General features: G+C 31.4%; 1 protein-coding gene, 1 long non-coding RNA gene and 1 pseudogene across 2 annotated transcripts; 2 read left to right on the top strand and 1 right to left on the bottom strand.

Moving 5' to 3' along the window:
* Window positions 1–990: 990 nt before the first annotated feature.
* On the bottom strand, window positions 991–1,625 carry LOC147930154 (uncharacterized). The gene is made up of 2 exons (XR_015574429.1): window positions 1,489–1,625; window positions 991–1,266 (listed from the first exon to the last, which is right to left on the bottom strand). It is a non-coding gene; the product is annotated as an uncharacterized LOC147930154 (long non-coding RNA).
* Window positions 1,626–2,646: 1,021 nt separating this feature from the next.
* On the top strand, window positions 2,647–4,727 carry LOC104733174 (uncharacterized; annotated as a pseudogene).
* Window positions 4,728–12,814: 8,087 nt separating this feature from the next.
* LOC104730018 (putative indole-3-pyruvate monooxygenase YUCCA1) lies at window positions 12,815–15,001 on the top strand. The gene is made up of 4 exons (XM_010449071.3): window positions 12,815–13,542; window positions 13,640–13,888; window positions 14,365–14,487; window positions 14,597–15,001. Exons 1-4 carry the CDS (start codon window positions 12,898–12,900, stop codon window positions 14,822–14,824), a joined length of 1,245 nt encoding a protein of 414 aa, XP_010447373.1. The 5' UTR covers window positions 12,815–12,897; the 3' UTR covers window positions 14,825–15,001.
* Window positions 15,002–17,555: the final 2,554 nt, after the last annotated feature.

Here is a 17,555-nt window from a genome sequence, read left to right as displayed (position 1 = left end):
AAATTTTAGTGTTGCAAAAACCATCATTTTCTTGTAGTGTCTATTTCTCCTGCCTCGATACAACCGGCAGTTATTCAGTTTTAAAAACCACGCCTTCGATAAGCAAGGTCTTGTAAGAGGTTAAAATCATCGCACCTACTGTTAGAGGCAACACCTGCCACAGATTTGTGGTTATCTCAAATAGCAAGACAAAGGATGCCTGTCTGAAGCCGCCAGCTAGGTCGTATTCTTCTGTGATCCCAAACACCACCATGAAATGTACAAGATGAAGGACAAAGAACACACAGAACAACGTAACCCAGAGTTTGCTTTGGTGTTTGAGAGTTGAGTCGAGTAAAACGAACACGGTTAAGACTATCGCTTTTCCGTTTCCCTTTACCATGCAGAAAATGTTGGGGTGGTTTCGAGGCAGCTTGTCAACTCTTACGATTCTGTCACTATCGTAAATGTGAAGGCAATAAACCATCGCGTAGGGTACCAAACCCAAAGATATGAGTAGGATGAGTATATTCACCACCACTAGTCTTTGGAAGAAATTTGGAATGAGTATAGCCTAGATACTTGTGGCGCTGCAAACAAGGGTTAACAACCCCACCCATAGGAGAAAATCCTTTCGGTTGTATACCCAAACCCTAAACTCTCCTACATTCCTGTCAATCGTATCCATCTTCCTACGAAAGAAAAAAAAAATATAAAGAAGAGTTTTTTTTTTTTGGTAGAAAAATGTAAATAAGAGTTTAATCTTAAAAAAATATACATAAACTATCTATAGATATATGTGTGTGTATAAAATTTTATATATATTTTATAAATACTTTTTAAAAACCTTTCAAAACCTTATAAATTTGACAAAAAAAAAACCTTATAAATATTTGGATCGAGTCTCTAAGTAGTACGTACTATCTAGAAATATCTTATAAATTTTATAAAACTTTATAATTTTGCATATTTAAAAATGGATATTTTTGAAAATGGATAGATGAGAGAGACATTTCTAAAATTATTGGCAAACTTTATAATTATTAAATTAATTAACATAACTAATACAGCAATCCGCGCATATGCGCGGACTTTTACCTAGTATATAACTAATAAAATAGAGTTCTAATTTAATTTGGTCGATGGATCACATGGAAATCTCATAGTTTATCTTTCAGTATGTTCATTTTTCTTCTTCTCTTAATTTGTCTTTTAGTTAATTTCTTTTTTGATGGTGACTTCTTCTCTCTTCTATGCCATGGAATTGATGGTGATTGAAAAAATATTCTTAAATAAACATTAACTAGTTAGTATTTAGTAGTTAGAACAAATACAGTAAAAAGCTTTATATGAAATCTATATAAAAGATAGTTTTTTTTATGATGTGGCCCCAGAAAAAATATATATTTATTTAGTAATGATAGTTAGTGGGTCTGATTGGTAACGTAGCCAAAACTGTAAAAAAAACCTTCGAAAATTAATCTGTTTAACGGTAGCGATTTAACTTACTATGATTAAAATGTTTGACTTTGACTTTGACTGTTCGATTGCACGAGCAACATTAGGTATGAATGTATGTATGATCATCTCATGGTAGCTACTTTTATGCTTCTCAAGGCCACAACAACTTGCCTTTTCGATGTGGTGATAAAATGATTTTTTTTTTTTTAATTCCAGTTGTAAATTGAAACTTTTTTTTTTAATCAGATTTGTTAAGAAATAGTATTGATTTCTCTGATTCACAAAGTAAAATAAAATCTGTAAGTAACTTTAGTCTTTGTAACCTTTTCGCTTTTTAAGCTTTTTTGGTCACTAAAAAACTTTTACAAAGACTTTTATTTATCTTTAATGATGATTAGACTATGAGATTTCCAAGAGATTTCCATGAGATTTCCAAGGAAAACAAAATGTGTTATCAGCACATATATATTACCGTGCTGATTCGTTTGTTTTTTTCTTTTACAGTTATGCTCACAATTCATATTTTTAATAATTAGTAACTCTTCTTTTCATTTTTTTTTTCGTAGGATAAAGACGGAATGGAGAACATTGAAAGGAAGTTAAGAGAATTCAGGGTTTGGGTATACAACCGCAAGTTTTTAATTTTTGTAATTTTTTGATAATTATTTTTTATATTATTAATATTGTTTAAAACAAAATATTTTGATTTTTTAATTGTAATATCAAATTCCTTCTATTAAATATTAACTTTCACATATATCAAAATCTCAGATTGATAACTTGACACATGTCAAAATCTTTTTAATAGCTAACTTTCAAAAGCCAAGTTTATATAATAAGATGTATAATATATGGAATATATGAAAAAAATAAACAATAAAATAAGAAATCAAAATTAAAAAGGATAAAGCTTTCTATGAAATATATATTAAAGATATAATTTTTTTAGTATTTGGCCCTAGAAAAATAAAAAGATAGTTATTTAGTGATTTTGCCCCAGAAGAAAAAGTTATTTAGTGATGTGGAAAATAAGAAAACAAAACAGACTTTAAACAATATTTCGAATTAAACCAATGACACGTGCATTTGATAAAATTTGGTTTAGTTTTCAAAGTAATTAGGATCCATGAAGCAAAAATCATTCATTTTCTCGACGGTCCTCTAGAAAAATAGCAGAAATCATTTTCATATTTTATATATCGTTCGATGGGGGATTATCTTATTCTCCAAGTAATCTTTGCAGTAATCTTTGCTTTCTCATCTCTCGTTTCATCGAAAGAACTGTTGGGTAAGTCGGCTGATATTGTCACACTTGTTAAAAGAATTCAATTTATTAATTTTTTGTTTGTTTTATCTGTTGTCGTGGTTAATTTCTTTGTAAACACACCCTATGCAAATCACACAGTTGTGGGAGAAACCGACGAGCTTCTAGTCACTACTAATATTGCGGTTAAGGTTAAGGGTTCTTCTAGACTGAATCAAGAAGACTTACCAACTCTATGTGAGAAGATCCATATCTATGGACGTCAAAGGTTCAAACATATAGACAAGTATGCCCATTCACTCAAGGTGATTGTTAACGTGTTAGCCGGTGCCAAAACAACTACCACACACGTTTGTTTCCACAGGTAAGTCAATTACATCATCTTTGCAGTCTAAAAAACCCAAATTCTCTGTATAGTAGGTCTTCCAATATCGCTAAAAATAATGTTTCCTTGATATCTTCTTTAGGAATTTGTCGCTTGCAATTGGAATGTGCCCTGATAATCAATGGGAGAAAGTCTCTAATGGTTCATGGATTCAGACAATGTCACCATTTGACCAAAAAATCCTTAATGTAAGAACAACTGGCTCATCCAAGGTCACTCTGAAAGTGTCCACTGTAGAAGGTGATTTATTGCTGTCTACTTTTTTAACTACATTATTATTAAACTGTTTTGCCCGTTGGTTTAACTTTCTAATGTTTTATCAACTCCGATCGACTAATTTTGCAGAATGGTGTATGATTCACATAGTGTTCTTAATCCTTGGTTCCATTTTGCTGAGTTCGGCTTCTACACTGAGCAGATCAGTAGCATTTTACTACACTTGTGTTATGTTTATTGGTCATATCCTTGCTGTGTTGCTTCTTCTCTTTCAGGTATTTTGCAACTTTTTCTCCAGTATGTTCTGTATATATTTTGTTCGGTCCTTAACCTATCAAAGAGAGAGAGAGAGCTTTGCTTTATATACTTGTTGATTTTGCATTATAATGGGATATGCACACAGGGACTGAAGCGCCTACCAACTGGACTGAGTTCTTCAGCATTGTTCCTATATGCATCTGTGTTGGTTTGTGTTTTTTGTCCTTTCTCTTACTTGTCATTATCTCCGACCTCTTATTATCCAACAACAGTCACAATTTCATTTCTGTTCAGGTTGGTTTGGGTAGTGTCTTTTTCCGCTACATACCCGGGTTTGTATCAACTTTATTTTCAAAGTATACTAATAATGATGGGATTCAAGGAAGAACATTCCGACCTTGTACGTAACTTTAATAGTGTCGGTACATTGCCTCTGTTGTAGAGGCAGAGCTTGTATTTGCAGGTTAATAGCTCTTTTTAATTGTCCTCATTTTTTTTGCTTTGCAGTTGGCATTCTGTTTGTCGTTTAATCTATATCTTAATGGAATACTTTCTGGAAATTTCGCTGTCGAGAGACTTGCTCTGGCTAAAGATGGCTCCATTGACTTAAAAGCACATCAGTCTTTGTATCTTGGTCAATTTGGATTTCAGCTGCTGTTTTGATCCTTCAGGTCCTTTCTGATTTTCCAGTTTCCTTCAAACCGTACATATACATTTTTTCCTTAAAACCAATTGCATGTCATCCATCTTTTTTACATATGCATGTTGTTGTTTCCAGAGCTCCATGGATCCTTTGCTTGGTGGAGTTGCACTGTTATCTGTAATTTTTATATCATCCATGTTAAAGAAGAGCAAAAGATTCATGACATTCCTAGGACGCGCACACCAGTGAGTTGCAACCAATCTCTTTTACCTGTTTTCTTCAACAAATCCAAAATCTCTTTTTTGTTCTTCTTGTTAGCTTGATTACGAATTTGAGAGTTCCTTTCTTTTTTTTTTACGCCGTAGGATTCTGATGAAGTTACTGCAAGGAATCTGGGAGAAAATTATTTCATTTGAACCTTAATTCAGAAGCAAGGTCGGATCCAAAAGTTATTTACAGCAGGGGTGCAGTCCAGAAAAGTGAGAACAATATTTCAGATGTCAGTCAATGCGTGCATTATTAAAATTAACTAATATAATAGTAGTAGGTTAGTTTTTTCTAATTATTTGTTAGTGGATGCAAGTGCAAACACTCCATATATAGGACGACTTTGATTCAGAGGGTCTCGTTTTGTGACCCGGTTAAATATGATATGTTGTGTCTCTTGTGTGTACCCTGCATGCACCAACATGTGGTTTCCATGTATAAAAAGGCCATCTAAACTGATACTGATACCACAGGTAATGTAATTTTCTGTTTCAGTAAGAGTAAACAATGTGTGGTAATCATCACCGGATCGATAGATATGTGAAACTGTTCATACGCTCGATTATGTTTAGAGTCCAGAGCTTTTGACAATGGCCGGGCGATATTAAAATGCAGAGCTACTAAAATTATAAGGTTTGACAAGGATTAAGGATTAAACAAAGTGTATTTCTCACTAACTTATAAATAAATGCACATGCATAAGTCTCTATATATACAGTGTGAACTATACCAATCTAATAAGGACTAAATCCTTAATTAAATTGAATGAAATTTCATAAATACAGCCTATTAAGGAGGATTCGATATATGGATATATCGAATGATAATTCAATTGCTAAGATCAGTAAACTCAAAAAAGTGTAATTGGCATAAAGAATTTGCCGCAATCATAGAAGAGGTCGGTCCCTGTATCGAGAGCCACCATGAGTCCATGATTACAATGCGGAGTGCCCAATTCATCGTCGTGTAACGCAGACTGAAATCAGAAGGATGAAACCGAAGCTGAAGATTCGACCATTGGAGCTAAAGCCAAGGAAGAAGACGAAGAAGAAGATTGAATGTAGTTGACCAAAAAAAAAAAGATTGAATGTATAATGAAACTAAACCAGAATGCAATAACCGACGATAACCAAAAACAAACCAACATCCTCATAATAATTATAATAATCTATATATACATTTTTAGAGCAAATAAATCCTAGAATTCCTACTTATTTACAAGGGATGTCATTATCATTAAATTTTAAATTAAAATTTAAAATCAATATTTTGGGCTAAACAAAAATTCCTAAAATATCTCAATAATCAATCAATAATTAATTATAATATCTAATTAAATTAATTACAATATCTTCAATTAATTCTTTACTATTCTTATAATCAAACACAATACAAGATTTTGTTTGATAAATAATATTCTTTAATTAAAAGTACGATTTTCCTATCATCTTCGTTTGATTTATTTAGTTTACTTGTTTTAAATCATCATAAAATACATAAAATTAATGTAACTATATTTTTTTTGCATTTTTTGTTATTTGGATTTTGAAAAACATGCATATGTTATTTAAGCAAGGAAGAAAAATTGTGTTTGGGTATGTAGCGGGATGAATTTGTGTATTCATAAAAATTGAAAATTATATCATTAATTGTTAGTAAATCATCAGTTCATTATTTTGTTTAAACCATCGACTTAGAATATTAGGCATATCTAATTGAGTTTTGGGGCATTCTCAAAAATGCCCCTTTTTCCATATCTCTTTTTAAAAATACCCTTTCACGTTGACCATTTTTAAAACTACCCCTTTTTACATACAAAATGACCAAATTACCCTTTTTTGAGTGACAGCAAGAATGTACAGTCATCAAAATCGAAAATATTTTCCCGCCAAAATCAAAAATTTTTCCCGAAAAAATTATTTTTTCCCGCCAAAAATTTTTCCCGAAAAAATTATTTTTTCCCGCCAAAAAAAAAAAATTTCCCGTCAAAATCGAAAAATTTTCCCGCCAAAAATATTGAAATTTATACCTTTTAAAAAACTTTTAAAAGCGTTTGCAAGGTTTTTAAAAGGTTTTTAAACACATTGTAAACGCTTTTAAAAACCTTGTAAATGCTTTTAAAAAGCTTGTAAATGCTTTAAAAGGTTTTTAAACACCTTGTAAACGCTTTTAAAAACTTTTTAAAAGCATTTACAAGGTGTTTAAAAACCTTTTAAAACCCTTTTAAAAATCTTATAAAAACTTTTACAAGGTTTTTAAAAACATTGTAAAAGCGTTTAGAAGGTGTTTAAAAACCTTTTAAAAATCCTTTTAAAAACCATTTGAAAACCTTTTAAAAACCTTTTAAAAACCTTTTAAAACCTTTTAAAAACCTTTTAAAAATCTTGTAAAAACGTTTACAAATTGTTTAAAAAACCTTTTAAAACTCTTTAAAAAATATTGTAAAAGCCTTTACAAGGTGTTTATAAGGCTTTTATAAGGTAGAAACCTTATAAAACCATTTGAAAACCTTTTAAAAACCTTTTAAAAACCTTTTAAAACCTTTTAAAAACCTTTTAAAAATCTTGTACAAACGTTTACAAATTGTTTAAAAAACCTTTTAAAACTCTTTAAAAAATATTGTAAAAGCCTTTACAAGGTGTTTATAAGGCTTTTATAAGGTAGAAACCTTATAAAACCTTTTAAAAACCTTGTAAATTTTTTTTGGCGGGAAAAATTATGGCGGGAAATTTTTTTTTTCGAAATTTTTTATCAAAATTTTTTGACAGAAAATTTTTTGGCGGGAAAATATGTCGGAAAATTTTTGGCGGGAAAATTTTGTTTTTCTTTTTATTGAATAAAATAATTTTCATATAAGGGTAAAATGGTCATTAAAAATTAAAAGAGGGCATAAATAAAAATGGCCAGAAAAGAGGGTATTTTTGAAAAGGGGTGTATCAAAAGGGGCATTTTTAACAAATTCTCTTGAGTTTATTAAATTACGATTATGTATAATAAACAAGCAGTACTATGATGAATCACGGGTTATATTCTGAATTTAACAATTTAAATTGGTGAACCTAAATTTTTAAACCGGTAAACCTAAATAATATATAAATATAAGGGATATATATTTAAAATTTAATCTACTAAAAATTTATATTTATATTTTACTTTTAAAAATATAGTCACGCGGTGTACCGCGGGTTAAAATTTAATAGAAAATAAAATTGGGTTTTTTTTTCTTGACATAGGGATTTCTTTCACCAGCTAATTTTATAATTCCGGCGAAAATTATGTTCCTAACATTTTTTACCCCGAATCAATGGGAGATGCTTTTACAACCTGATTACTATGGTAACAGGTTGGTTTTGAACTTTTCAAAAACCATTTTAGTTACATCCAATTAACACAACCACTATTTTGTATGATAACCCCAGATGAGATTCAATAACAATAATAATTAAATATCAGTGTATCCATTCACATCATTAATAGATATATCGATATACTTATATAACTGATATATATATATATATATACTGCATATATATCTACTAGAATTGTGTGACCAAAATATATATATATATATATATCTACTAGAATTAATTATTATACTCCAAATATATTGCTAATATATTTTGTTTGTAAACGATTTCCCACCAAATTGGCTCGTTTGAGCTAATTTTCTTGTTGACAAAAAAAAATATATATATATATATTGCTAATATAGGTTATTAACATCAGCAAGCAGCAAGCTTTCTTCTCTATTTCTCCTACCCCGACCCAACCGGCAGTTCTTCAGTTTAAGGAGCCACGCCTTTGATGATAACAGCTGCTTTAGGTTTTCAACCAGCAGTTCTTCAGCAAAACATAAGTAAAACATAATAACAAATAAAATTAATTTGTTATATCATCCAAAAGCTATATATATCATAGTCCTCTTTCAATTTTTTCTATTCTTGTTAAAGACTCTATGTATCTTACAAAGTCAAAGTCAAGCGTTGATTAAATCTTAAGCAACAAAATGAACCCAACTTTATGAAGATTATGTATCAAACTATCAATATGTAGGTGGTCAAATTAGAAGTCTTTTTCTCATTCATAGATAAGGCGGTGCAATTTAAAAAAAATAAGAAGACAAAGATAGCATATGATATATGAAAAGAGAGTAAAAGAACAATACAACAGCCACCAATAAATTTGATGACAAAAGAAAATTTATGTGAGTTTAAAATGTGCTCATAAACTTATACATAAAATAAATAGTTTTAGCCGAAATATCTATATTCAGAAATAAATTCAGAAATAAGTTATATACATTTTCAAGTCATTAATAATTATGGTTACGGCATTGTTTCTACATCGCAACTATTTATTCCTAGCTAGATTAAAACAATAGGTTTAGAGGTATTAATACGTACGTGTATATATTATTGACCATAAGAAAATAGCTTTATTGATTTCGCATATATCAAATCTCACCATTACAAAAGCTTATGAAAGCGATTAAATGTGCAGAATAATCATCACCGCCAATTTAATAATGAAACCTTATACAATTAGTTCGTATCTTCTAGACGAAATTAAAAATTAAATTCAAATCATAAAGGCAATATGATACTCCCTCCGTTTCAAAATATAGGATGTTTTAGAGAAGTTTGTTGTTTTATAATATAGGATGTTTTCAGATTTCAATACAATTTTTAGATTAGTTTAGTATTTTATATTATGCAGTATTGTTTCTGATTGGTTGAACTTGTTAAAAGTAAAGTCTTTTTAATCTGCGTGCTTTGCTTAAAACATCCTATATTTTGAAACAGAGGAATAAATCTTAACAAATGTTTATCCATATCTCGAAATCTCGAATGGGCTTGGTCGGAATATTAACTATATAATACCTTTTAAACACAATATATGTCGGTCCAAGTATGCATACGAACTAGAAATCGAACACTTGGTGGTATTTTGCAAGCATGACAAAAAATATTGGTTGTTTTTTGAGATATCATTATCAGAAAGTAGGGTTCCATTTGTTATAGAAGCTCGAATAACTAAATTACATCATTTTACTTGTCGAATTTTTTTTTTTTAAGAATCTAACGTATTTGCGAATTAACATGAATGGTTAATACGGCTTATGTGGTTTTTTTGCTAGAGATACGGAAACACGCAGAAAGATTATGGTTATTTTTTCGAGTGTTGTCTTCGTGATTTAATTTTTCATTTGAGATTTTTACTAGTTTTTTATAACCGACCCTTTTGGCGATATATGGCTCTAAAGGTGTATGGATTAGTTAAATTCCTCCAATATCAAATACTAAAATCGTAAAGCATGCATGCGCAACTTAGGTGCCTCATATAAAAATACTGAAAAGTTGAGAAATGAGAGGAAAAGAAGACGAGAAACAGCTGCATCGAACTAAAACTTACCCACCGTGCTCACTTCATTTATCTTAAATCTTGACCAAATCCATTTATATTATTATCCTAATTAGTCGATCCAAAATAGAATCATCTTTAGCCAAAATAACCATTTTTATGCAACGGTTTTAATTGGTTGTGTCAATATTTGTTATGCTTTCTGAAATTAATTCGTTTGCTAAAACTTTTTTAAGAAATTGAATCTATACATTAGAGTGGAACCACATGCACGGCACTCCTTATGATCAAGCATGGAAAATTCGAATCAATGATTATAGTTGTACTTTCAATTATTTTCTTTTACCCTTGATTAAATCTTTCATCATTGCAACCTACCAACAAGCTTTGTTTTCTCATAACCATGTTATAATTAACAAGTCACTAATAAGTCAATAATAGCCTCATTTAATCATTACATTTAGTCTTTACCCCCTAGATTCCCAAATAAAGTTTGAACACGAAGTGTTACGCAAGTATAATTAAACAATGTAAATGTTTACACTTCAACACAAATTCTTTAAGATAAATTAAACATCAATTATGATTTCTTTCTGTAGCTCGCACTAGATCAATACATCGACATAAAAGTGACTATTAAAGTAATAACACTAGAGATATATATTAAAAATAGTATTTTTATGTTTTTTTGTTTCAACCTTTTTACTATTCTCACTACAAACTTTTACCATTTCTGCCACTTTGCAGATCGTATGTTCTTTGTTTGTCATTAAATATTTATTTTTGTGGTAACTTTACCTAACCAATACTGATAAACTACAAAATGTTATGCAATTTTTGCATTGAATATGAATACACATTTTTGCGAAACAATCTCTTTTTCTAAAATAACTAAGAATACTTACTTCTGTTTCTTTAAAAATGATTTTCATGAAATTTCCAAATTATTAACTTTAAATTAATTATTCTAGAAATATTAATTTAACCTTAATAATTTGGAAATTTCATGTAAATCATTGAAACTATATGAATTTATAAATTTTTATTGATTCATAATTACATAATTGTTTTTGGTGAAAGAAAATAATGAACTTATAACTAGTATTTATATGTGGGAGTATTAAATATACAAGAGAATATGTTGTCTGAACTTTTATTTGCTAAATTATTGGGCGATGCTTTTTATATTTTTCTAAAGCAAGTATTAGATGTACATGATGTTCCGATTTAGGTTTCTAATCTGAAAATACTTATATTAAAGGATTCAAGAAATTAATTACAGTATGTTATACTCTATGGTGACGAAATGCATCACAGCGATGCATGTGTTTATATGTCGAGTGTTGCATACATTTTAAGTCTTATCCAGTTTATCATCCTACAAAGTACAAACTCTTAAATACCTACTATTTTAATAAATACTTCTATATATTAAGGCTATAAAGTTTCTCCAGGAAGCATGTGAATGAATTATGCTTGCTTTCTTGTACAAAGCTTTAGCTAATTTCGGCGCACGATCATACCCTTCGTAATCAAATTGTACATAGTTTGATAGTTTTGTATATTAATTTTTCTTCTTACATCCAAATATATAAATAATTCCTAATCCATGTCCTTGTAAAATATACTTTATATGCATGCTGATCAGCTGATGTTTCAGAGGAATATAACATATAAAGTATCCAAAAAAGAAGAAAAAAAACAAAATTGAAAGCTCTTCATATTGAAATCAAAGTTGAAAAGATATATAGTTGCGTCTACTAATTATGCTTCTTACTGAAACTGTAAAAAAAACGTTGAATGGATTAGAGAGTTTTTTGTTTGATAAAGAGATTTGGTACAAGCAACCCTCTAGTGTATTTATGTACTGGTGGATCTCTAACTGTCATAGCACTTTCGAACAACAATGTGTCAATGTGCATCACAAAACTGAAGCACATAGATGTGATATTACACTACACATCATGTATGATTGTATGAACATATGATGTTATATAAAGTGTTAGAAGTTGTAACAACGAATAACCATGCATAGCTAGGAAACGTAGAGTTTGCGTTAGTTGTATACTTGTACGCATATGTATATGTATATCCGGTGATTGGTCTCAAACCAGTTAAACCGCCGCCTCGCCATTGTTCTGGTTCATTATTTTTTGACAGGAGATATCAATTATTATTTTTTGTAGTGAACTTCACACTTGAAATAAGAATGAGACATACATATGAATATGTAAATTAAAATGACATCTCTTTTTTGTTTTTTTTTTCCTTATATTTGACGATTTGTTCCCCAAAATCAATTGGGAAGAAGAGCAAATAATTTACTTAACCTTCACGCTTTCCATTTATTACACTCTGCTTTTGAACTGCCATTTTACTATTCCAATGCCTCTTTCACTACTCTTCCTTTTATCTACCCATTTAATTTCTAGTTAATTCTTAAAAAAAAAAAAGAACATATATCATGTTTTACATAATAATAAAATACTTAATATAGGCTTCCTAGATCAATCATACGAACTCAAGATAACTCCACTTCTATATAAGATTTTTTTTCTTTTCTATATAAGATTTTTATTTTGTTGATAATCTCTCTCATAAGCTTAATAATCTCATTCACGGTGTTCTGAAGAACTCCTTTTCTTAAATTATCTTCGTTGCATATTAGAATTGTTGGCTTCGCCCCATTATCGAACTTGTGACACCATTATAGTTATGTGATGTGGTAAACCGTTATTTTATTATGCAGATTACCAGTCTAGCTCTGTTTTACCGTCTAAATTGATTATTCCACTTAATCTGCCATCAATATTCATAATGCCTAAAGAAAATAAGAATATTACTTTTAGTTTTACAGTCTAAATATAACGAAAAAACAAATGTACTATGTAAAAAGAACGTCATAGAGAATCTTAGAAGGTCCCACAAACCCAAACCCCCCTTCTATAAATTCGAGTTCTTCATCTCACACAAAAGAACATTTCTCCAAAAGTAAAACATATATCTTCTCACACTCTTTTATTCTCTCCACTCTTTTAAAAACATTTTCTATCCATAAAAAAAATGGAGTCTCATCCTCGCAACCAAACCGATCAGTCCAAGCAGATCATCCTCGTACACGGTCCCATCATCATCGGAGCAGGCCCTTCCGGTCTAGCCACGTCAGCATGTCTCTCAAGCCGTGGAGTCCCTTCTTTGATCCTAGAGCGTTCCGATTCAATAGCATCTCTATGGAAATCTAAAACATACGACCGGCTCAAACTCCATCTCCCAAAACATTTTTGCCGGTTACCCTTTTTGGATTTCCCTGAAAATTTCCCAAAATACCCTTCCAAAAACGAGTTCTTGGCCTACCTTGAGTCCTACGCTTCCCACTTCCGCATCGTCCCGAGGTTCAAAGCGGACGTCCAAAACGCGTCATTCGATTCCTCCTCCGGTTTCTGGAGAGTAAAGACTCTTGATAACACGGAGTATCTCTCGAAATGGCTTGTGGTGGCCACCGGTGAGAACGCAGATCCATGCTTCCCGGAGATTCCTGGTATAAAGAAGTTTTCCGGTGGGAAAATCGTTCACGCAAGTGAATACAAAAGCGGCGAAGAGTTCCGGCGACAGAAAGTTTTGGTCGTCGGATGTGGAAACTCAGGCATGGAAATTAGTTTAGACCTCGTCCGACATAACGCCTCTCCTCATCTTGTTGTCCGAAACACCGTAAGTAAAAACATGTGTACTATTTAAGATTTCTCTGTCGGTTCTTTTTTTTTTTAACTAATGAAATGATACAATTACTTTTTACGTACGTACGTAGGTTCATGTGTTGCCAAGGGAGATACTTGGGCTATCAACATTCGGAGTTGGGATGACACTTCTCAAATGCTTACCCTTAAGGCTCGTTGACAAGTTCTTGTTATTGATGGCCAATCTTTCGTTTGGAAATACCGACCGGTTAGGTCTTCGCCGGCCGAAAACGGGTCCGCTTGAGCTAAAAAATGTCACCGGAAAAAGTCCGGTTCTCGACGTTGGAGCTATGGCACTCATCAGATCTGGCAAGATTCAGGTGACTTTAAGTTTTCAAGTTTCAACTACATCTCTTTCTATTTACTTTAATGTTGTTCTCTTTTATGGTTTGAGTGACAAAATTTTGCGTGGCCTAGAGCGGGCAACTTTTAGTTATTTGTTTATAAGTTATAACTCTCTGTATAGTCCACAAAATAATACTACTATTTTTTTTTTTCCTTAATAATACTACTATTTGTATTAGCCAACTTTCTAAAAGAACCGTGTTAATGTGGAAACTACAAAAGAATTAGTTTTAAAATTGTTAGCTTATAAAAATGTTTTAGTAGTCCTTGCGAATGTTCCCTTTTTCTTGATGACAGAAAAAGTTATTTTTTGTTTGTAGGTTTTTCTATTTATTTATGCTTCCGTAAACCAATTTTCTTTTCGTCTTCATGATTTTATAAACCATGCATGTGTTCCGAGCTAATGGCTTTATTAATATATTCATCATATATGATTTTATAAACCATGAAGATAATGGAAGGTGTAAAGGAAATCACAGAAAATGGAGCAAAGTTTATGGATGGTCAAGAAAAGGACTTTGACTCTATCATATTTGCAACTGGCTACAAAAGCAACGTACCTGCTTGGCTTCAGGTAATGCATCTATGCTTCCACATATCTCTAATATAACTCCCCCACTTATCCTAAGAATTATACTAAATCACATTAAAAACTCATGAATCATTTCTTAATAATTCATTAGGGAAGTGATTTTTTCACGGAAGAAGGGATGCCGAAAACGCCGTTTCCTAACGGCTGGAGAGGAGGGAAAGGATTGTACACAGTTGGTTTTACGAGGAGAGGACTCCTTGGGACGGCGTCAGACGCCGTTAAGATCGCTGGCGAAATTGGTGACCAGTGGAGAGACGATATCATGGGGCCTATCAGGAATATGTGCAGTTCCCATTTTGTCTTTTTCTCTAATTCCTAATTTTCCTTTTTTTCAGTTTTTTTTCTTTCTTACTTTTCGTTTACACTACCATCTAGTTTTGCATGTTGTAAATCGAAGTAATAAACTTGTATAGATTGTCGTTAACCAGATGACTCAACCCATCTTAAACGATTTGTTACCATCAATGAATAAGCAAGCACCCTTTACCTTTTTTAATCTGTTAACCATTCCGTGGTGATTGTGTGAATCTCAATTTTTGTATGCAAATTAATTACTACCAGTCAGTGATTATTTGTCGAAAATACAAGTCGATCTCGGAATTAAATATGTCATCCCATCGTACTAATTATAGATTTATAGAAATTCAAACGTATATTCATAAAATGTGAATGTAAGAGAGACAAATGGATATGTGAGGGTGTATTATATATATATATAGAGAGAGAGATGCAGACGTAAGGAAGAGAAGGAGGGGAAGGTGGTACTGATTTGTCACTGAAATGAGAATCGATAGAGCTGACACTCTTCTGCTATCACCGCATGGACGATCTCTTTCTACCTAAATGATCCATCGCTCTCTCTCTCTCTCTCTCTCTCTCTCTCTCTCTCTCTCTCTCTCTCTCTCTCTCTCTCTCTCTCTGCCGCCATGAGAGACGCATGTATATTACACACACGCGCGCATATTTCTAATAAGTGATATAACTTCTTTTAGGGTATTAGTTTAGTAACGTTACCCAAAATACAACTTCATTCACTCAAGTGACCTAAGCAATTGTCATTGTATTCACATCTGAATCGATGATTAATTGCAGTCATTAATGAGGTTTTCCATACACTCTCTGGGCATTAATAATGGGCTTTGCGCAAACAATTTGCTAGTACATTAAAACCATCCGTGGAAAAGACATTCCTTATCTGATAATAAGGTTGTTTTAATATTCTTTTAACCTATCAAACTTAATACTAAGTTGTCTATTGAATTTATATTTTAATGTAACTCGAGATCGGATTATAATGTCTTTTTTTATACACCTTTGTAATTGATCATTTGATTGACCAAACAGTGACCTAATAAGACATTCATTACTATTTTTTCAAAGATGTATGAAGAGTAGAGAGAATAATTAAAGAAAACAATACGAAAAAAATCAATGATATTTGAGCGCATTGAATTCGAGAAACGTTATGACACGCATCCATACATACTTACGTTAACTATGCTCAGACACTTACGTCACTCTTTTGATTTTCTTATTTTATTCTCTTTCATTTTAAATAAATAATATAAAATAAAAATTCTTATGGTTAGGGGCTTTGTCCTACTGACCATGTTGCAGTGCACACTGTCAATTTTCAGATTTGACATTTCTCTTTGCATGTTAAGTATGTCACCGCTCCCTTGCCTCGCTAGTCGCTACTACCTTCTGTGTTTCATACTCCAATTCTCTCTATAAACTTTTCATCTCTTAATTTTGTCGTTTTAAATTAATTACAGTCATTCTCTACCTACTTTAACTTTTCCGTGTTTTGTTTGACTAATTACTATTGGTCTCAATTACTAATGCTATTAAAATAAATCATCTTGCAACAAAAAAAGAAACGAAAGAGGAATCAAAATTGTCCTTTGCACGTAGAAGAGAGTTTGTTTTTCTTTAAAGAAAATTTTGTAGTAACAAAACCTTAAGTCAGATATAAGAAATACGATTATCAGAGATATTATTGGAACAAGAACTGATTTTGTGCTATATCATTATTGTAAAACTAATAAACAGAAATCATTATAAGCATGTAAAAATAGTTCTTCAAAAAAAGACCAGTGAGTAAAGTACAATGGTTTTCATATATATACATAGTGAATACATTTTAATTGCATGTTCCTCTCCGTTTAAGTTGAATGTGTCAAAATTTGGCTACTCTTCTATATATGTTCTTTTTCGTTTGGCTTATAATTAGTTATTAGTATACATCGAGCAATGTCTGAATTTCTATAGGTAATTAGTAGGGGATCAAATTAATAGACAAATAAAAGAGAGTTAAGTTTCCAATATTTTTAGGATTTCGTAGATGCACATATATATAAGTGATAAGTATACGTATACAGTTGTCTGTTGCAATAGAATTTATAGGGATATAATAGTGATGTAAGATTAAGGTATGGACCACGAGGGGAGTTAGATTCGAGATAAATACTCATGATCCGATGAACCGTACCTTCCCTATTGCATACTTAAGTTGGCATGCACTTGTACTAATCAATACACTGCATATATATATGGATGCATGGGGATTTGCCATGCAAAGAAACAAATGCACTTCTCTTACTCACGTATCATATATGTAGCCATATATGTGAAACTTGTGAAAACGTGTGAGTCAAAATTTGAAATTTGTATTTATGTCATTATATGTACATATGATGACAAAAGCAAAGCTTTCATCAGAATAGACTTGTCGTGTCCTCTGCCATTCAGCATGCTCCGTCCAAATTTACTCTTAGATTGCTATATGCTCGTTTTTTCTTGGTGATCTATCTTACCCATTCCAATGGCCAACAATACTAGATTCAATTTCATTTCGAAGTTTTAAAACGTTCGAATCATCATTCAATTTTGACTTTAATTATGCAATTTGATTACAATATATATAATTATTAAAATGAATAAACGACTAAACTTTAGGCAGTCCTAGTAATTTTTAGTAAAGAGATATTTATACAAGGTTTCCTCTTTCTCTTATTAACTATGTCATGTTAATCCTTCTAAATACTTGT

Source organism: Camelina sativa, chromosome 12 (assembly GCF_030686135.1).
Source record: "Camelina sativa cultivar CO46 ecotype springtype chromosome 12, ASM3068613v1".
Classification (NCBI taxonomy): Eukaryota; Viridiplantae; Streptophyta; class Magnoliopsida; order Brassicales; family Brassicaceae; genus Camelina; species Camelina sativa.
The sequence above is the reverse complement of the archived record's forward strand: the minus strand, read 5'-3'. Positions and strand labels throughout refer to the sequence as shown.